At 33.4% G+C, this 22,500-nt stretch overlaps 1 protein-coding gene across 1 annotated transcript in view; it reads right to left on the bottom strand.

Moving 5' to 3' along the window:
- Positions 1-2,254: 2,254 nt before the first annotated feature.
- The window catches only part of LOC144962437 (uncharacterized), a 51,016-nt gene continuing 30,770 nt past the window's right edge, over positions 2,255-22,500 (bottom strand). Inside the window, exons 8-13 of the mRNA XM_078895384.1 lie at positions 19,278-19,329; positions 8,326-8,602; positions 6,284-6,414; positions 4,871-5,738; positions 3,381-3,532; positions 2,255-2,557 (exon numbers count right to left, since the gene is read on the bottom strand). Of these exons, the coding sequence (XP_078751510.1) occupies positions 2,291-2,557; positions 3,381-3,532; positions 4,871-5,738; positions 6,284-6,414; positions 8,326-8,602; positions 19,278-19,329 (1,747 nt within the window). The 3' untranslated portion in view covers positions 2,255-2,290. The remainder of the gene's footprint in view (positions 2,558-3,380; positions 3,533-4,870; positions 5,739-6,283; positions 6,415-8,325; positions 8,603-19,277; positions 19,330-22,500) is intronic.

The raw sequence follows: 22,500 nt of genomic DNA, 5'->3' as shown, positions 1-22,500 counted from the left end.
TATATTCATCCACCGTAATAATCTGTTTACGATTAAACAAATATGACCTAAACCAATCAAGCGCTGCACCAGACACGCCATAAGTAATTTCAAGACGTTTGAGAAGAAGATTGTGATCAATAGTATCAAAAGCAGACGATAGGTCAAGCAAATTCAGCAAAGAACATGAACCATTGTCTATAACAGAGAGGAGATCATTAACAACCCTAACAAGTGCGGTTTCCGTCGAATGATGTTGCCTATAAGCAGACTGAAATTTTTCTTCAAGACAATTATTTTTAAGATGAGACAGTAATTGTTTCAAAACAAGCTTTTCTAAGATCTTAGAGAAAAGGAAGATTAGAGACAGGGCGATAGTTTTTTAAGTTCTCTTTATCGAGATCAGGTTTTTTCAAAAGGGGTTTGACATGAGCAACTTTGTAAATGTCTGGTACAGCACCTGACTGCAACGAATTATTAACAATACATGTAAATGGTGTTAAAATTACATCAATGCATTTTTTTAAAATGGCAGTATTTAAGGGGTCTAAATCACAACTTTTAGTTGGAGACGACATAATGCAATCACGTAAGTCAGCTATCGTCTGTACTCAACGGTGGTTGCAGTATGAATGAAACAGTAGCGAGGCGTGGGTAAGGTGTCCCAGGGGAGTGATCGGGGTGGAAAGAGAGGTCAGCGTGTGAAGGAACAGGAATCTACTAGAAAATAATGGAAGATAAAAGGCATATTAGAATCGTAACATTGGAAGAAGTAATAGTAATAGAATAAGTACTAGAAGTAGTAGTAATAATAATTAATGGCAATCAAACTCAATTAAAATCACATCATTATATTATCATTACATTACATTATCTTATCATCACATCACAATATCATTTTTAAAGACATTATCATCATCAGCAATCAATTTAACAATATATTTTATCGGTGCATTTCCTCATTTGGTGATAGAAATAAAACAGACAATGTTGTCCACGTACTTCTGAATACGACAAGCAAGCAAATGTAAGCTCGTGTAAGCTCATGAAAACGTGTGTAAGCTCGTGCAAGCTCTGTAAGCTCGTGCAAGCTCGTGCAAACTCATGCAATTTAAATTTGGGAACACAGTCGAAATTCCGAAAAAACAGGGGTGTAAGAATCATATTCGATGGGTGATATCAAAACTCCATTAGGCGGCAATTTCTAAACGTTACAGGAGAGTTTAACGATGAGCGTTTCGATAAAAATACGGTCCAAGATTTTTCTATTCTCGAAACTAATAAGATTAGGTACAAGTTTCATCTTTTGACACAATGTGTAGCAATGACTATCCCGCACAAATCTTTGGGCCTCTTTTTCGCTCACGAAGTGCCCGAATTCGCGTCAAAATATGGGACGAAGCCGTTTCGTATATGCTATTTTACAAAATTAATTACGACGCTGTTTATCGATGAATATGACTGAAAGTTGGCACACAGTTAGAAAAAAGGTCGTTTTAGATTATGTCAAGCGACAAAACTCGTGCGATTACCAGAAGACCGTTAAAAAAAGATTTTTACTCTTTGGAGTAAAATATTGCTTAAACTACCGGGCGTGGAGGTTTTAACGCTGACAAGGTAATACATGAACATTTCTTCTTTTTGGTTGTAAAATTTCATATGAATATGACGAGTACTTTTCCCGTACTTTACAAAACACCATCCTAATTTGCTCTTCAAGTTTCAATCTTTTAATCCACTTATTACGCAAGATACAACGAAAGGTCGAAAAATAAATGCCGAAAAAGCGTCCCATATTTTCGCGTTTTTTCCTCTTTGCGGGTCATCCAAATAAATGACACCTTTAAAACTGTATAACTTGTTTATTTGTGAATGGATTTTCAAAATTCAAAAACATTTTTACTCAGTGGAGATAGGGCTTGGAGTTTAGACAAAAATTTTCCTCAAAAAGAGAAAAAAACATTTTTCATAGTCATCGCTACAATGTGTATAGAAATCTCCACGTCCAGTTTAGCGAAAACTAACATTTTTTTTAATTTATATGTTTTATGCAGGAGTTTTGATCTCAGCCATTGCTCTCTCTCTCTCTCTCTCTCTCTCTCTCTCTCTCTCTCTCTCTCTCTCTCTCTCTCTCTCTCTCTCTCTCTCTCTCTCCATATATATATATATATATATATATATATATATATATATATATGTATATATATATATATATATATATAATATATATAATATATATTATATATATATATATATGTATAAGCCTAAATTTTATGATTATAATGTAATAATATTGGCTAGCTGAATTTGACTATGACTTATCCAGCTTCAGTCTCTTTAAAGCTTCTTCTCTCATCTTCTTTCGTTGAATTTTCCCATTTTCGTTGGTGATGAAGTCATCGAATATCAAGTAATATTTTGGCAGTGGAGTCATTTTGTCATTTTCGCTGGTCAGGAAGAGTTTCTTGCAGTGTTCTCTCACGTCATCAATGGACAACTCAACACCAGGCATCGGCTTCATGCATAGACAGATCTCTTCTTGATAAACTGGGTCAGGTATTCCGACCACAACCGTGTTCTGGTAGACAGTGAAATTTAAATTATATCGACTTTACATCAATATAGGTAGACCCATTAGTTCAATTTGGATCACTTTCGGTTGATTGAAATGTTTTCCTGTCCACCTAGAACTGGATGGGTAGCTGGGTCTTTAAGTTCATTCGAGATAACTTTGCGATAGACTATCATCCTACCCAAGTAGGAAACGGTAGTTGCTGCCTGAAGCCTGTGATCGTGAAAATACTAACGAAAGAGTGAAAATGGAGAGGCTTCAGAAAGGAACGATTCAGACAATGGACGTTTCGGGTACAAAACCCTTCGTCAGCATAACAATACACACATTAACGCGGAAAACAAATAAAATGAAATAAAATGCAAAATAACCTGTATCATCATTGAGTACAGAAGATTTTATTTGTTTTCCACATTAATTTTGTACTGTTGTGATGACGAAGGGTTTGTAGCCGAAACGTCCATTGTCTGTATCGTTCTATACGAAGCCTCTCCATTTTCACTCTTTCATCCTATCCAAAGGCATCGGGTAATTACTTTTATCTAATTAAAGATATAGTAGATCCAACTTAATACCACTACCACTACCACAACCACTACCGCCACCACTATTATCAACTATCACCACCACCACCACCACCACCACCACCACCACCACCACCATCACCACCACAGCCATCACGATCATAACCAACACCACCACAACCATCAAATCATCGTCATTATCATCAACATCATCATTAATCATCAACATATATATGGATGAATAGATCAGATGAACTCAAAGAAAGCAACACATAATGGCGAAGAGAAATAAGAATAGAATATACCTCAAGCCCCGTATATTCGTTAATGAGTTTTTCCATCCATCCAGGGTAATGTGTAAAACCGTCCTTAGTGATGGCGTCAGCTTTTCGACACAACACAAACAGCTTGCCATCTTCATTGAAATAGCCGATGTCACCAGTCCTACACCAACCATCTGTTGATGATGATGATGATAATAATAATAATAATAATAATAATAATAATAATAATAATAATAATAATAATAATAATAATAATAATAAAATAATAATAATAATAATAATAATAACAATAACAATAACAACAACAACAACAACAATAATAATAATAAATAATAATAATAATAATAATAATAATATAATAATAATAATAATAATAATAATAATAATAATAACAATAATAATAATATAATAATAATAGTATAATAATAATAATAATATAATAATAATAATAATAATAATAATAATAATAATAATAATAATAATAATAATAATAATAATAATAAGCCCTATGACTTTTTTCCGATGGAGTTTCGTCAGAAACAGTGTGTATATAGCCCCATACCACATGTTGGCGCGTTTACCACGAGAAAAAGAACTGGCATTGAATCCATTATATCACAAAAGCTACAAAAGAAAGAGTGTGATTTTACTTTACGTAACCATGGCAACTAGTTTCAGGCGCATTGCTTAGAATATAATGGTGAACAAAATGTGAAGCAATTATGCATTTATTGGTCAATGTTCAAAGAATATTGAGTGTTACTTTTTTCTGTCAGATATGTTATGAAACAGGGAAAGGCTTTATGGACACTAAGAACAAGAAATGAAGTGAGTACCAGAAGACAATGGAGAACAAAAATTTTGCGGCGGTTTTGGGGGCTCGAACCCGCAACCTTACTGGTACGACAACTCCGCCTGGCCAGGGAGAGCGTGACTCTACCGTATGAGCTATCCACGACCCCCAAAAAGATCGCTTCTAGCTCTAGTCTTATTAGAGCCTTCCTTAATTAGACTTCTTGAGGTCAGGGTTTCAACACACACAAACGCCGCGAAGTTAGTTGGCCAGCATTTAAGCTTAATAGCCAATATTCTCAACACAAACATGTAACATAGAAACGATTGAGACAATGGGTAAGCTCTGGTATTTGGGGTTAATTTTTAATTCAGAAAAGTGAGTGGAGCAGGTACTTATGTTAATAACAGCAAGAAATGGACACCCTAGGTTATTGAAACTTGATTGATTAAAAAAAGAACACCAAAACGATAAAGACTTGAAAGCGCACACCAACGGCATATGCTCAAAGTGCTTTACAATGAATCCCAAGTCAACAAGAACGCTTTACATGGAAGGTGCATCTACAGTCACTTTTGACAGAGTACGCTGTTACAGGAAACGTATATATTTTACACCTGAGCGCTGTAAGAGAGCATGAAATACAAAGTGTAAAAAAGGGATAATAATAGATAACTGATAAATGAACTAAACATAAAAGAGTAGCATAACACTTTACCTTCAGTAAACATTTCTGCTGTTTTTAACGGGTTGTTAAGGTAGCCTGTAAACAGTATGTTGGAATGCACCAAAATTTCACCCTGTTCAGTCGGTGGCAATTCTTTTCCATCCTCACCAACTATTTTCAACTGGCAGTTACAACTGGATGGGAATCCTGAACAGAAGTCTTGGAAATCAGATTTCTTTTTGACCTCGAAAAATGAACTGCTAGAGAATTCCGTCCCGCTATAGACAACGTGAATTGTGTTTGTTATTTTGCCTAGTGCGTCCATTGTGGCGCTGTAAATAGGACCGCCTCCTGTGTATATTACGTCTAATAGTCTATTGATTCTAAGGTCATTGTAACATGAATCAAGAACAAGACGGATATCTCGAGGAATTAAAAAGGTTTTGTTCACATTCATTTGATTGAAAATATTAACCACGAAATGGCCAAGTGGCATGTCATCTGGAAGGCCATTGGTTACGTCTATGATCACCCTTTTACATCCCTCTGACAGGAATGAAAAGATAAAACCACCGCCCCAACCCAGAGATTGCATCACAAACCAAATGTCATCTTTACAAAGACCGGCCCTTCTATACAGAGCAGTTTCAGTTAACAGAGAATGATGTGTACGTGGTACCAGCTTGGAAAATCCCGTTGTTCCGCTGGTGAGAAAGATCATTGCGATATCATCTTTTGAAATGTTCTCATCAACAAACATTTCTTCTTCTTTGTCAATGACATTAACCCATCGTTGAGCATCTTCCACATTCTTTGCTTCAATTTCGATGACATGGACCAGGTCAGGGAGATCTTTATACCCAGTGGCTCCAGTTTCGGCCTTGAACTTTATTTTATCAAAATTACGCTTGACTCCATTCTGCAAACAAAAGAACATTAAAATAATTTACACAGATGCCAAGAAGCACGATGCTAGTTTACAATTTAGTTAGTTTTCCGTTATTTTTCTTTTTTTTATATCGATTTATAAAGTGTTTCACTAAGTAGCCCCCAGGCCTTTGTTTTCCGTTAATTTTAATGTGGTGTATTGATAAATACAACGTGAGAAATTATAAAACCCACTCTTTGAGCCCCGGTCTTTGCATCAGAATTATATAAATGATTGGTTGTGCTTTATAGACATTCATTGTGCAGTAAGAGTCAGGCATATTGAAAAAAACTAAAACACAGACTAATTAACTTATGATTTATTTACAATGCTATTGTGTCCAATTAATTCCTTGCAATTTGAGAAAACAAAATAGTGAAAGTCTTATTTTTGGCGGAAGAACTAATACTTAAGGGCAAGTTTATCAACGATATATAATAAAGTATGCATTACAGGAAAAGGGGAGTAAAGAAAGAAATATTGGCACCAAAATTGTAAGAATTGTCTTTGAAAGACAAAAACGTTTGTAAAATTACCGAATTTTTGGGGTCATAGATGATGGCTTTTGCTTTTGACTCTTTAAGATTATGTCTGAGGTCTTGTCCGTCGGCCAGAAAAAGTTGTCCTTGAGAGGGTGTCGCCCCTGATGCCACTGTCCCCAAATAGGCTAAAAAATAAACGTAAATCGGAACTTTCATTAGTTTAGGCAACTGACTAACATTAAACAAAATGAATACAATATGGAATATGTAATGTTAATTTTAAGATACGAACTATCAGTTGACCTAGAGATTGAAGTCCGTGTACATACCAAAAAAGTCTTTTTCTAAGAGAGGATTAGATAACAAAACCAACTTTGTCACAACCATACAAGTGTGGTCTATAATGTATTCGGGTTATAAAGCCTGGAGATTATAGACTTGGCGATTTGTGTAGAAGAGTGGTGCGAACTTGTCAAAATAAAGGTTACCAAATCATCGATAAGTATTCCTGCACACTTCTTAACCTTCTTGATTTATCACCAGCTTTTGACACTATCGATCACGACCTACTGTTAAAACGTTTAGAACTAACTTTCGGCATTTCTGGTACGGCACTCAGTTGGTTTAAATATTATTTATTAGATAGACGACAAGTTGTAGTTGTAAATGTTGTCCCACATGGATCAGTTCTTGGATCTGTGCTTTTTGTTCTCTACATACATCCACTTTCAAAGGTTATCAGGGGCTTGGCCGGTCCTACCACCAGTATGCCGATGACACCCAGTTATTTGGATCTGAATGTACTTACAAAATGTCATTAGTACATGTGAAATATGTGTAGTGGGTGTAAGGCATTAGATGGGTGGGAACAGGCTGAGGTTGAATGACGACAAAATGGAGGTGATGTATGTAGGGAACAGAAGATTTTGAGACAGGAATAATTAAAAGTAGGAGAGGTGTCAATAGATAATGTTGACAAGGTAAAAAATCTTGGAGCATTATTAGATTCGGAACTGTCGATGGACCATCAAATTAAGACAATTATCAAATCATTGATGTGTCGTTTGAAAAAAAAATTGGATCTATTCGAAGGTTCCTTTATGAGGATGTTACCAGGAAACTTGTCGTTTCTCTTTTATTTTCAAAGTTGGATTACTGTAATGCTCTGTTGTTTGGTGTCTCGGAAAATAAGCTCAAGCGGCTGCAGACGGTCCAATATAATGCTGCCAGATTGGTCTATCGAAGGCGGAGGTTTGACCCTGCCACAGACTGGCTGCCTGTTGAGAAAAGGGTCAAATTCAAAGCTTGGGTCCTAATTTATCGTTTTCTGAAAAACACTGCCCCCCCCCCCCCCATCCATACCTCGCAGAACTCATAAAGAAATATTCGACAACCCGACCTTTGCGTTCCTCCAATGACACCACCCGTTTGGCTATCCCACGCATTCGTACAAAGGCGGAAACAATGTCCTTTTCTCATTTTGGTCCCTCTGTATGGAGCACCATTCGACAGAGCATCCGAGAATCCAAATCATTCTCTGTTTTCAAGAAATCTTTGAAAACATTTCTTTTTTAATGCCATGTACTTTAAATATTGTTTTGATCAACAAACGACCTCAAATTGAAAACACCCCGCTGTCGAGTGAAGGCTGGTGAACGCGCCTTTCAGCATTCTGGTCCACGGTTGTGTAATTTACTACCACTAGAGATACGTTCTTCGTCTTCACTAGAGGAATTCAAGCATCGATTGAAGACATTCTTATTCCGACAGGCTTTCTTTTGATTATGTGTATAATTAGCGTTGTTTGTGTACTGTGTTAGGGCTTAATGATAAAGTTAATCTATGTTATGCGCCCAGAGCCCTCCTGATGAAGGGATGTTTGGCGCACTATAAATTTATACCATTATTATTATCATATAATTTAAAGCGCCAAGAGACTCATTGTTGAGGATACCGTGTGCTCTATAAGAGCCAATATTATATTTATTTGAGCTCCCATCATCAAGTAAATAAGTGTATGTTAGATCACTCGCCTATATTACAAAACTACTTATTTGGAACTAGTTTAAATCTTAAAAATATTTGACTTAACTTACTAAGCAGACGTTCAGGGGAATTCACCAAAGTATTACAAATGACGTCACCCTTTCCCAGACCAAGACGTTTCAAGACAGCAGCAAACCTCCTGGACTTGTCCCAGACTTCCTGTCTCGTAAGAACTCTCTGGTTTAAATCTTTGTCCACAAATATGACGTATGGCCTATGTGGATCCTCCAGTACGAGATTACGTAGACAGGTGATATAAGTGCTTTCTTCCTCCATAATCTTGTCACTTCTTTGTATATTAGAGATACACTCTTTTGTAAAACGTTTCTATGATGTAAAATGGAAGGAATGATTACCGAAAGAAACCCTTCATATAGTCGTATCTTAGTGTGTTTGTGTGTGTGTGTGTTTGTGTAATTGCGTGTGTGTGTGGGTGTTTATGTGTGTGTGTGTGTGTGTGTTAAAAGATCAACAAAGTATACAGAATTCTGGTAATTTGAAAAGTAGAAAACGAATAAAAATTGAAATACAAGTTAAATACGTGGTGATAAATGTACTTTGACTAAGGAAGCAAAATTTCAAGGCAAATATTATTTCAAGTCTGATTTTGTATAGATTTAAAATAGCACAAGACATTTTTGATGATATCATCTGTCTATCAATATGTGACCCAACATCTACAAGCAGTATTATATTGGGGTCAACTGTAGGTGAAGGAAACTATTTCAGCTACAGATATCAAACTTGGGTTATTTTCTATTCTATAGAAGGAATGAAAATGACGTCACTCAGCTCTTTGTTATTAAATTTAGCCAGCAATATTTGCACAAAGTTTTGTTTGTTGGTACATTTCTCCGATTTACAGTTTCTGTAAATATTTTAGATAAACTTACAGCATTGATAAGGTAAAGAATACATAGAATTTCTAACATTGCACCAAACACAAAGTCCGCATTTCTCTTACTCCTCATTCCGAGTTCTTATTTCAGGGTCTCACTTCTTCCTGACCGTTTTGAGACTGTAAGTTACATATACTATAGTCAGATTTATAATAAGTGGCGCGTGTTTTCCTTCTTTTTCTCTGCTGTCCCTCAATGCACAGCTGCAAAAGTTTATATGAACCTCTGCATCAATATGTCTTAATCAAAATAAAAATTTTCGTTAATTGTAAAACAATAGGAAATGATTTCGCTTATTTATAACAGCTATATTAAACTCGATAACTGGTAATGATCGTAACTCATAGATTATTTATCCATTTTCAAGGAATTCGTTAAAATGGAAAGTTCTGTTAACTGAATGGCAATCCTTAACTATCAGACATCTACATTTTATAACTATCAATACATATTACTGATGAATACAATTGACAGTGAACATTACGCACGTTGAACATTATTTTGATTGCAAAATTTATAGAAATAGCTTGTGCTTATGCCAAAGAAGATTACATAAAGTTAATGTAAAATGGTCAAAAGTTGAAATTCATCAATTTATTATACATTATTTCCACAAATATGTACATACATACTGGACACATCAATCATCGCATTCTATTGACGAGGATGAGGAAAAGGATAAATGAAAGACTGGAAAGATTTTGTGGCCTCACTCGATTCAATGAAATGTAATTTTCCTAGTTTCCGAAGGTTGGAGCATGCTTTTTCCCAGTCTTCCCTTGTGATATAATTTATTGCCTTGTCGGTGAGAGTAAATTTGGTGTTTCACCTCTCATCTTTCCATTTACTTGGGTCCAAATGAGACCGATTGGATTGCGCTCACAGTGATATGGGGGAAGTCGCTCAACCTCGTGTCAAAACTCATTGATTAGACAGTCTGCTTTGAAAACTGTTTCTGGTTTGCTTCTTTTCACTAGGAGTATAGTTGGGCCTTAGTCAGAATATGCAGTGCTGTCTGAATAGAACCATGAAATCATATCAGTTTTTATAGTTGCCGAAGTTCGACCATTGAGGTGATCGTGTGCAACCAAATTGTCGAGTTGACCAATGCAATACGTCTGGGTGCTTCGAGTAAAGGCAGCAAACGGTTATTTAGCCAGTATTCAAACACCTCTGCATTGACCCCAGAATGATAGTCTCTACCTTCCAGAGATGATGCAGAAAAGAAAAGATATGGTATGGCATTCTACACTGTGATCTCTCCATCGTATTTCGATAATCATCTTCTCGGGGTTGATTGCGAACTGTTTTTTTTAGAGACAAGTATGGCGTGAACTCATAATCACTAGCCGGAACTACGTGTCAGCAAGAGTATTTTTTTCGAAAAACGACGACCTCATCTCATACTTTGTCGTGCGTAACTTGTTTAGTTATAAAGAAGAGTCTAGTTTTTTATTGGTCAAAAAGAAGAAATGGCATCAATACGATTCAAAATCTATGTTCAGTTCAGATAAATTGATTCAGAGGTTGAAACACATTTTTTAACATTTTGATAGAGGGAAAGCTGAGAAAAAACAGAAAAACACGGGCCATTAATACAAAAAATTTGAGTTGTTTTAACCGACATGTAAATAAATGGAGGTCTGACATTGCAGGGCAATTATGGGCCTTGTTTAACTTTGTTGTAATGGACAATATTTTGCGTCGTTAGTTGAGATTTCAATAATATAAGAATATGTAATGAATTGGACACAATGAATTGGGTTATCAGACCTGCCCAATAAGTGTACGTAGGCTTTATCCATTTGGTATTACTATATGAATGAACAGTTGATGATTACAAAAACAGGAGACTGCGAAATGTAATCAACAATTTTAAAGAATCGACTGATAACGATAGGAAAAAAAACGAAACAAAACACACGCTTTCATATAGAGTAATATTCACTAAATTATGATCTCAACATGCTTTAAAAGTGATCTCAAGGCAACAGCAATAATGAAGAAAAAGGCTGATACATGACATCTCTAAAGGGCTAAAATGTGATATTATATAATCACTTTTTCTGCAAAAGACTTAAGAGTCAAATGTGTAAAATCGGGTTTTTTTTCCAGAGTATGTCATATGAGTCAAATATCACATTGTGTGCACGTCACATTCTTGCGCACTACGTCATCAGTCAGTCAGATGTATTTTATAAAAATAAATTTCTTAAAATTATCTGTCATAAAAACGTTTAATCAGCTGATAAAAGTGGTTGCTCTTACTTCTTCTAGAAGTTTCAAATCGTCTACATATATATAGTTATGCAGTCATCATTTGAGAATTCACCTGCTTTTTATTCTGTCCAACACGACAAAGCACAGCTCGACAAAGGGGCCTAAAACTATTGTATAACCTTTTGTATCTCGACTATTAAATATTCATTGGTCACGGTGGATGTATACTTATTTGCAGGTCTGATAACCCAAATTGTCACGAGCCCAACGTTATAATGGAAATACTCTCAAATCAGATCAAATTGTCATCCATTACAACAATGTTAATCCAAACCCATAATCGTGCTTGGCTATCAGACCTTCTGACATGCACCTTTGTCACCGTAGACTGTTACGGTATGTTAGGTTTTATTTTCTGAAATCGGTAACTAAAGCAAAAATCAGGTTTAAAGTAAGCATGACTTATTTCCATGACTTATTCAATGCAGTCCATCTACATAGCTTGTGTTTTGTATTCCTTAATGTCCATGCTGAATGACAACTGATAATTATTATTGTGTAAGTATAGGATACTTAATACGTTTAACTCACTCAATCCAAACACCGACTATATCCGTAGTTTACTCGGGTCACTTTTACCCCATGCCTATTTATTGCATTTATCTGAGACAAATCATAGGCGTAATATCAAAGCTTATGTTTTTAGTTTTTACATGTCAATGGTAGTTGAATATAAATATCTATGTACATGCTCATTTTAATACCTACATTTTGCCACATTTTAAAAGTAGCTAAAAGCTCGAGGATTGAGTGAGTTAAAAACATTTTTTGAGAGGCGGATGGCATCGATTTTTAGAGCGTCCCTTCGTGGCCAAGTGGTGGTGCCGCATCAGTTGTTTCTTGGGTTCGAATCCTAATTGCCGCAAAGTTTATATTCTCTATTGTTTTCTGGCACTTTTCGACCTACTTCATCCCTTGTTATTATCAACATGAATGCCTGCTCCAATGATTTTTTTTAAAATTAATATTCACCCAATATTGGAGCATAATCACTGTTTAAATCGCCTCTATGTTATATGTTTCTATTTATAACAGAACTCTTTAGCTTAACGGCTAGCTCACCATTCACCCCTCCTTACCACCTATTGGAAAATCGTCACATTTGTTACGATGCAACCGTAACTTTTGTCATCCAGATTTCATTTCTTTTGACTAAAGCTATAAAAACTTGACATTTTGTAATAGAGTTCATATTGTCGAACAATATTACGGTTAGAATGCGCTTGTTGCTTTTCTGTTTGAGTTAGAAATGTCTGTTTTTGTGTTGGGTAGGTGTAAAGTTTTGGGGAAACTTCTTCTTCTTCTTCTTTTTCTTCGTTCCTCTGATGGACATCTATGGCTGCAGTCCGATATCTGCTATGAAGTCTGTGGTCCGCTTTAGGTCCTCAGCCTCACCATAGAGCTTTGTGTTGAGTGTTGTAGGGGTGACCCAGTGGTTCGAACGTTGCACGTTGTATAATGGGCAATCCATAAGCACATGTAAAGTGGTTTCATGGTCGGTTCCACATGGGCAATAAGGGGTTGTTCCAATACCTAGCTTTGTAAACATATGTCCTCTTAGTCTATTGTGTCCTGTTCGGAGGCGGAATAGAGTGACTTGGCTACTTCGCTGAATGGCATGGATTGGATCCTGCTTGTTGTGTTCTAGGTGTGTGTCATTCCTTTCTTTGTCTATTTTTAGCTTTATTATTTTCTTTTGCTGATGGTAAGTGATTGACGACTTCGGTTGTTCCTTCTGGGCTCCTTCTTTGGCCAGTTGATCGGCAATTTCATTTCCATATATACCTACATGACTTGGAATCCACTGCAGCACAATTTTTCCCGTTTTATCAGATAAGCCCTCAAGGGCCTCCACAGTGTGTGCGGCTTCAGAGTCCTGGTAATTTTCAATAGACCGGAGAGCATCATCAAGTCTGTCAAGTAAACCCATTTTTCCCGTATATTCTGTGATCTCTGGATAGTTTCTTTTGTGCATTGAGGATGGCTTTTTCTTCAGTTTTAGTACTTGTGCACATTGAACCCACTGATACAGATATTTTTGTTTCTGTTTTATCTGTCCAGTGTATGAGTGCACCAGCACCTCCATTCATGAGGGGGCCGGAAACTGAGCCATCTGTATAAACTCTTATCCAGTTGGTCATTGGGTATTTCTGAAAATGGCTGGTAAGGAAAGGGTTAAACTTTCCTGGCTCTAATTCATGGAGCGCGACTACGACGATAGTCCGAGACTATATTCGTAGTCTCGGAGTGTGTTGACCCCATGACAAAGAATTCGCAGAATAGTAAATAGTTTAAAACCACTTTTTCTTTTGAGTGGTCGATGGCGTCGATTGTAAAGCGACCCTCTCCTGGCCAGGCAGTGGTGCCGGAACAGTTGAGTAGTGGGTTCGAATCCTTGTCGCCGCAAAGTATCTATTCTCTATCATCTTCTGGCACTTTTCTTCTCAATTCAGCCCCTGTTATTATCAACATATGTGCCTGCTTCACTCATTTTTCTGAATTAATATGTCTTGTGTTTTCCTGTCACGCTCAAAGAATAGTTCGTTCTGGACAGTTACTTTGTGATAGTGTATGGGCCTCGCAATGCAATTTGCGATGTGTTTTCTCCAAAGGGCAGTAACAATAAAGCCTTGTATTCCACTTGGAGTGCTCGCTCCCTTGTGTGTTTCTTGTAGTTTCGAGCTTTATATGGGGCATAGTTTGTTTTGTTTTTTTTTGTTTGTTGCTTTAGGTCTCTTCCAACACAATTGAGGTTATATGAGAGACCGCTGAAACAAAAAAACAAGCAATCTAACAAAAATAGTACAAATGTAAATCAAAATCATAACCTAAAGATATCATAAGCTAAATTATAAATAACCAAGAACAAACAGGCAGAAGATTTACAGAAAAAAAAATATCCCCTGTCAAAAATACAATCACAAACCAAAGAAGCAGGATAGGCTAGTAAAGAGAAGAAGAAACGACATCACTATCGGATCGTACACCCATGCGAACATCATAGGTATATGATTCAAGGGTGATGCTCCCATCCAACCACCCGCAGGGGCATAGTGTCGGCTTAGCGTCCCGGTGAATAATAATATAATAATAATAATAATAATAATAATAATATAATAATAATAATAATAATAATAATAATAAATAATAATAATAATAATTAATAATAATAATAATAATAATAATAATAATAATAATAATAATAATAATAATAATAATAATATAATAATAATAATAATAACAACAATAATAATAATAATAATAATAATAATAATAATAATAATAATAATAATAATAATAATAATAATAATAATAATAATAATAATAATAATAATAATAATAATAATAAAATAATAATAATAATATAAAAATAATAATAATAATAATAATAATAATAATAATATTAATAATAATATTAATAATAATAATAATAATATTAATAATAATAATAACAATAATAATAATAAATAATAATAATAATAAAATAATAATATAATAATAATAATAATAATAATAATAATAATATATAAATAATAATAATAATATAATAATAATAACAATAATAATAATAATAATAATAATAAAAAATAATAATAATAATAATAATAATATAATAATAATAATATAATAATAATATAATAATAATAATAAATAATAATAATAAAATAATAATAATAATAATAATAATAATAAATAATAATAATAATAATAATAATAATAATAATAAATAATATAATAATAATAATAATAATAATAATAATAATATTAATAATAATAATAATAATAATAATAATAATAATAATAATAATAATAATAATAATAATAATAATATAATAATAATAATAATAATAATAATAATAATAATAATAATAATAATAATAATAATAATAATAATAATAATAATAATAATAATAATAATAATATAATAATAATAATAATATAATAATAATATAATAATAATAATAATAATAATAATAATAATAATAATAATAATAATATAATAAAATAATAATAATAATAATAATAATAATGGGTCTTGCTCCAATTCCCATGTGTCAATAGAGGGCGACATCGTATCCAATCTCCAAGGCTTGTTAAAATGATACAAATCTGATAAAATCTGTTGACTGTAAAACATAGTTTACAATAATGAATATAACAGCTTCAAAACAGAACGAAATACCAAATACAGAACGTTTCAGGCTCAAAGACCTTCTTCAGGCAAACACAAAAAATAATATATAACTAAAAACAGATCGACGACTAAATATTTAATAATCTAGCTCAATTGACATAAAATCACAAAAATATCATCATTTTTAATGACATCATCATCAATCAATTTAACAAAAATATCTCCTATCGTTGTATAGTTCAAATAAAACACACAAAATTGTCCCAGTGCTGCTGAATAGGGCAAGCTCGTGCAATATTATCCAGCAATTTAGAATCACGTCTGGAATTCCAAAAAATCAAGAGTGTAATAATCGTATTCGGTTGCGAATATCAAAAGTTCTGTAAGCGCCAAAACAACTAGAACTAGATCTAGACCCTATAGGAGTTTAACACTAAAGTTTTGAGAAATATAAGTGCAGGATTTTTGTATTATCGAATCTACTAAGAGTAGGAACAAGTTTCATCTTTTGACACAATGTTTATCGAAATCTCCATGTCAGATTTAGCGAAAACAAACGATTTTTCGGTTTATGATTAATACAGGTAATTTGCTTTTAGCCATTGCTCTCTCTCTCTCTCTCTCTCTCTCTCTCTCTCTCTCTCTCTCTCTCTCTCTCTCTCTCTCTCTCTCTCTCTCCTTCTGTCTGTCTCTCTCTCTCTCTCTCACTATCTATATATATATATATATATATATATATATATATATATATATATATATATATATATATATAAAGTAGTATATAGAGAGCTGAATGACTAGAACCAGATTAAAAAGATGGATGTGGATGATTGGTGTGATCGTTTTTTTACCTGCTAATCGATATTTTTAGATCTATTATGTATTGATTTTAGTTTGATTATGTATTTATAAGGACTCATTGTTATTATTTGTTATTGAATCTTTATTCAATTCCATTTTGAGTTCGATTATATATCGAATGGTCAAATGCTTTATAATACGTCCGTTTCGTACACCTGAGTCTAATGACTCATAGTTATTGATTAAATATACAATTATCTTATTGGATATTAGATTGTATTTGACCTAGTTTTCTGATACTAATGCTTATTGAAATCATTTGATTGGTTCGATATTTTTATATCTATTATGTATTGATTTTAGTTTGATTATGTATTTATAAGGACTCATTGTTATTATTTGTTATCGAATGTTTATTCAATTCCCATTTTGAGTTCGATTATATATCGAATGGTCAAATGCTTTATAATACGTCCGTTTCGTACACCTGAGTCTAATGACTTATAGTTATTGATTAAATATAGAATATCCCTTTCGTAATTCCCAATGGGAAATGTGTCTTTAGTGTCTAGTCCAAATGAAGACTGACATAACCAAGGCATCAGCCGCAGCTCAGCGCCGTAAAAATGAGGTAAAACAAGGTAACTTGTTAAATACCACGCAGCGTAACGGGTAGTCGAACTTGAAACCTTTAAGGTACGAAGCAAAGACCACGCCGCTCGACCACGCTATCGTATAAGGAGTGTTTATTCAATTCCCAGGTCTGACTCCTGGACTTAGAACTTGTTTTTTTTTTTTTTTGTTTTTTTTTTTTAAAGAGAATTATTATACACTTTCCCATGACAAATATCTACAAATCTCATTAGCTTTTGAGCGTGTTTCCACACCCACATCTGAAACACATTTACCCTCCCTGCTTGAGAGTTCACAGGCTTTATTGCCCTCTCGTGTTTATATTTAGATAAACCCGTTTTCAAACAACCTCGAAGATTAAATATCGTGAGAAACAGTCTTGGTATTCGTTTTCTTTCTTACAACTGCACCTGGTGGCTTATTTTACGTTAAAAGTCAAAACCCTACGTTCTGTCTGCTTTTTAAAATTATTATTGTTTTTTTTTTTTTTTTTTTTTTTAGATGTTCTCTCGTTTAAATACTGGTTTGTAATACAGTTACATTATTATCACCAGTCTTCTGATCGATAGGATAAAAGTGCGCTACCTAACCTCTAGAAGGGAACATCAATTGGTAGAGCTCTCGCTTTACACACAAAAGGAGTGGGTTCGAGTTTGTTTGTTTTTGTTTGTTTTTTTTTTTTATTCCCCTATCCATACAACACAATGATAAGGTAGCTAGGTCTGTTGGACCAAGCTGAAAGTACTTTTCGATAGTCCAGCGTCCTATCCAAAGAGTGACAAGCAATTTATTACGTTTTTTTTTTTTTTTTTTTTTTTTAACGATATAGAAATCCTCTCTCTCTCTCTCTCTCTCTCTCTCTCTCTCTCTCTCCCCCTCTCTCTCTCTCTCCCTCTCTCTCTCTCTCTTCCTCTCTCTCTCTCTTCCTCTCTCTCTCTCTCTCTTCCTCTCTCTCCCTCTCTCTCTCTCTTCCTCTCTCTCTCTCTCTCTCTCTCTCTCTTTCTCCCTCTCTCTCTCTCCATCTATCTATCTGTCTATCTCTATTATACATAGAGTTGACGCTAACCCAGTTTCTGTACTGTTTATCGAACATAATCCGAATCCTCTTTCAGACTCGTTACTAGTTAACACCATACTTTCAGACACGTCCTAAATATACCTCTTTCATTCAGAACCTGAATTTGAACCTTATCCCCTTTGGTTGCTCGTTCTCGTCTATATATTTATTTTTTTTCCAGGCGTCCGGTAATTTCGGTTAGAGGAAAATTAACTTATATTTTATATTCGTGAGAAAACAGCACTTAAACCTGATTTTCTAGGTCAGAAGCTTCTTAAGCACTTTATAATAAACATCTGTGCTATCGTTTTACTTTTCTCACGCCCTTTACAGCTGTAAAATTCATTACGATGGCGCCGTAATTCATTACGATGGCACCGTTCTGTCGTTGAAAAGTTCAAACATATGTTTACATTTCATATTCCGCGTAAAAAAATAAAAACACTTTAAAAACCAAACGTAACCAATCACTTCAAAACGGTGTTAAGCTTGGATTAACCTTTTGTGTATAATTGAATTTTGAACCTGTTGTATCAAATTTGAGTTAAAATAAATGCTTTTGTTGAGGAAATAGAGTGTTTGTAAGTTAAATTTCAAAATAATAAACTTTCCTAATTTTGACTCTTTTGACGTTAAACTCAATTTTCTTAATCTTGTTCATTCCGATCTAATACCGTTTTGAGATGACGGGTCATAAAGTCTTAACCTTGCTCTGGGTATTTTCCCATCGTTTGATATAACTATTCCCGCGCTTATGGAGTTAGCGTTTTTTTTTTGGCCACGCCTACAACGTCAGCATTTTTTTGCCCAGTCTTGTAAAGTCAGCATTCTTTTACCCTATAAATTCAGCTCTGCTGTTCGTTTTTTCCATTCCACTGCAGCGAGCTTGCCTTTTCCGTTAAAGAAATACAAGTTCGAAGTGATTTCTTCTATTTTTTGTGTGTGTTTGAGTTTTAATTAACTTAGATTTATTTTCTATTTCAATTTTCTTCACGATGGAGCCTGTACCGATAGGAAATAGAAATATTCACATAAGTGTAGGTGAGTTTTAACGGTATCCCGAAGATACACGTACGTTATTACGGGAGTAACGACGACGGAAAACTTCTACCATCGAAAAAAGGCATTGCCTTAAATAGAGACGAGTGGAAAGCATTACTAAAATTGTCGAGAAAAGTGAACGATATATTAGCAAACCAAGACGAAAATGAAGAGGACAGCGACGAACCATCGACAAAGAAACTGAAACCTAAGAAAAGAAACAAGAACATGTAAATTGTCATTATCATCATCATCGTTATCGTCATCAACATTTGTTATTAAAGTTAGGCATTATTGTTCTGAGGAATACTTCTATCGTCCGATAAGTTTATAGCTTTGAACATAGAAAGAATTGAAAACTTTGTTAAAATTATCAAAGAAAATATACGACATATTGACCAAGGAAGAATAAAAAAAGACAGCGATGAATCGGCAACTAAAAAAAAAGAAAACAACAAGAAAACATGAAGAAATAGTCCTCGTCATTACCATTATTATCGTCATCAACGGTAGTCTGACTGTTTTATTTTAGGATGTGTAACACTTTCAAAAAGTTTTACTTTTTTAACAATCTGTGATATGTGTTTGTTTTTTGTTTTTCTTCTCCTTTAGAAGAACTTTAATATGGAAAACTTCATTCAATTTTCTAAATACCACTTAATGAAGCATATATACGCTATTGATATTTCAAACTGCAAAGGATGTCGCATTTTCGCACCCAATCAAATGGCGCATGATTGTTTGATGCTACCCCCTGAAGATAAATTGTGCGATTTTTCGAAGAAGCATTTGACAATACAAAAGAAACTGTTACGACTAAACTTAAACCAGTGTTACAGGCATTACTGCTCGAAGATGTTGTAGGCACAGAGGAAGCCGTTCGTCTAGTGTGCTTAAACAACGACCCTGAACCCTCATCGATCGACGGAGAAAATCGTGAGTTAAATGATAAATAGCATTATTATTCAAATGAAAAGACATCGCCTTTAAAGATTACATTTGTGTCTTTTATATATAAAATATTTTAGTTTAATTATTATTTTAGTATTTTTACCTCTTTAAAAAAAAAAAAAAAAAAAAAAAAAACAAACAAACAAACAAAAAAAAACAAACAAACAAACAAAAAAACAACTTCTTTTTGTCTTTTATTTATTTAATTATTTTTTTTTATTATAGTAGTATGCTTGTTTTCTTGTTGTTGTTGTTTTTTGTTTGTTTTTTTGTGTATTTTTAGGTAATTGTGATAAATATTCAATATTTAGTTCAATAGTTATATATAGAACTCTCTTAATACATTTGAGTTATAATAGGATTGATTTTAATATTATTATTGAAATGTTTACATTTTTTGTATCCAAATTTATCTAATTACCCTATATGTCTCTTCATAACGCTACATATTTCGACTAAAATAAGTCGTATCTTGTTTCAGAATTTGAGGACACTCAACAACCATCATCAAAAGCTACCGAAGTCATTGAAATCCTATCGGACAGCGATACAATTGAAATCTCGGATACAGAAGATCAATAAATCCCCAAATGATAAAAGGAGTGAGCTGACCCATCAATAGTAAGTAGCAATCTTCTCTTATTTCTCTGTAATAATTACTTGTATATATACATGATGACCAAAATCAAAAATTGATGTATTTTAATATTTTATTTATAATTATTTTTTTTGGATCTATCTTAAACTATCCTTGATTTTTCTTTTTGTTTAATTCATTCATTCATTCATTCATTCATTCATTCATTCATTCATTTTTTTTTGTAAATGTATGTATTTATTTATTTGTTTATTTATTTATTTCCTTTTACAAATTGTACTATATGTCTTTATTTGTAAGATAAACATTCTAGTTTTAAACTAAACCATATGTTATTTTCAGAACCGAAGAAACCCATCGACTATACAAACGAAACCGGAGCCTCCCCAACAGTGGTATATTTACAGCGTGTAAAAAAACAAGGACAAGTCAAAATCTGAATGAAGAATTTTTCAAGACTCTTAAACAGATCGTCTATGATTAACAGTGAGATAATATTTTTTCTATAGTTATTTTTTTTTATTTATTAGTTGTTAGATATGTCTTTCATTTAACTTTAAATATTTTTATTTTTTATTCTTTTTTATTCTTTTTTTTTTTTTTTTTTTTTTTTTTTTTTTTTTTTTTTTAGCATTTTCCTCCCGTTCTTTTTTAAAAAACAAAAACAGAAAAATTGTTATTTGATTATAGTAGAATTGTATATTTATAGTTAAGTTACCAAGCATGTACATCTGTGAAATTTGTGGCATTAGTTTTAAATTATTACATAATTTAATTCGTCATAAACAGAAACATAACAATTCTATAGTACATACTTGTTCGAAATGTCAAAAGAACTTCTCTAGGAAAGATAGTTTACAAAACCATCAAAAAAACGTAAAGTGCAGTTCACCAGAAGAAAAATTGAAAGAAAGCAGTTAAAGAACAAAATAAAATACAAGAGAACGAACAGAAGTTAAGAAAACAAGAGCTTAAAAAACAGCAAAGAATTTTTAAGAAACAACAGCGTAGAGATAAACAAAAACAAAATCGTCAACAACGACGTGAACAACAGCAACAACAACGTCAACAACAAAAACAAGAACAAAAAGGAAATAAAATACAAAACAGAAACAAAATTCGTCAAGTTTATGTCTACGAGTTATGTAGAACAAACCGAAGAAAATGAAACTGTATTGAGGTTATTAGAAGAACATCGTGAATCTATTAAGACACATTTTTTAGAAGGGATCTTTCAGTCCGTGTACACAATAGAATGGGCTCGCCCTATATCTTTCAACAACTAAAGGAAATTTTCAACAGGCAAAGCGTTAGATTCAAAATCAATTTTAGTCATTCTTTTCTTTTGCAAAATCAAGAAAATTCGAATATCGTTTTTTTCCACGCGTCTAATTAATAATAACAGAGCATTAGAAATTCCCAGACTTATAGTAATTGGAAAGATTTTGAGGAATTTATTGAAAATTTAGTAATAATGATCATTGGAATTTGCCCGTCAGCATAGACCAGATAGTCGTTTCAGGGTTCAGGCTATTTTATCGACCACGTTTTATATCAATAAGATGAAAGAGTTTCCTATTGGTTGTTGTAATGTTAACATTCCCGATTTCTGTTAAAAATAACAAATACATATATACTCTACAGTACAATTATAACAGGACCAATGATTTTTTCAGCGATAATTTATGCTTCTTCAGATGCTTATCTTGCTCGAGGAAAACGGGTAAATGACTTAGACGACTACACTCTCCTTGTTTAGCTTTTACATCAACATTTTCCCAAAACAACCGGGGATAAGTATAGGGAAATAACAAAAAAATTTTTAAAAAT

The sequence above is a fragment of the Berghia stephanieae genome, chromosome 1 (genome assembly GCF_034508935.2).
Source record: "Berghia stephanieae isolate SIO BIC M18660-M18661 chromosome 1, UCSD_Bste_1.3, whole genome shotgun sequence".
NCBI lineage: Eukaryota > Metazoa > Mollusca > Gastropoda > Nudibranchia > Aeolidiidae > Berghia > Berghia stephanieae.
Note: the sequence above shows the minus strand (reverse complement) of the source record. Positions and strands in the feature narration are given on the sequence as shown.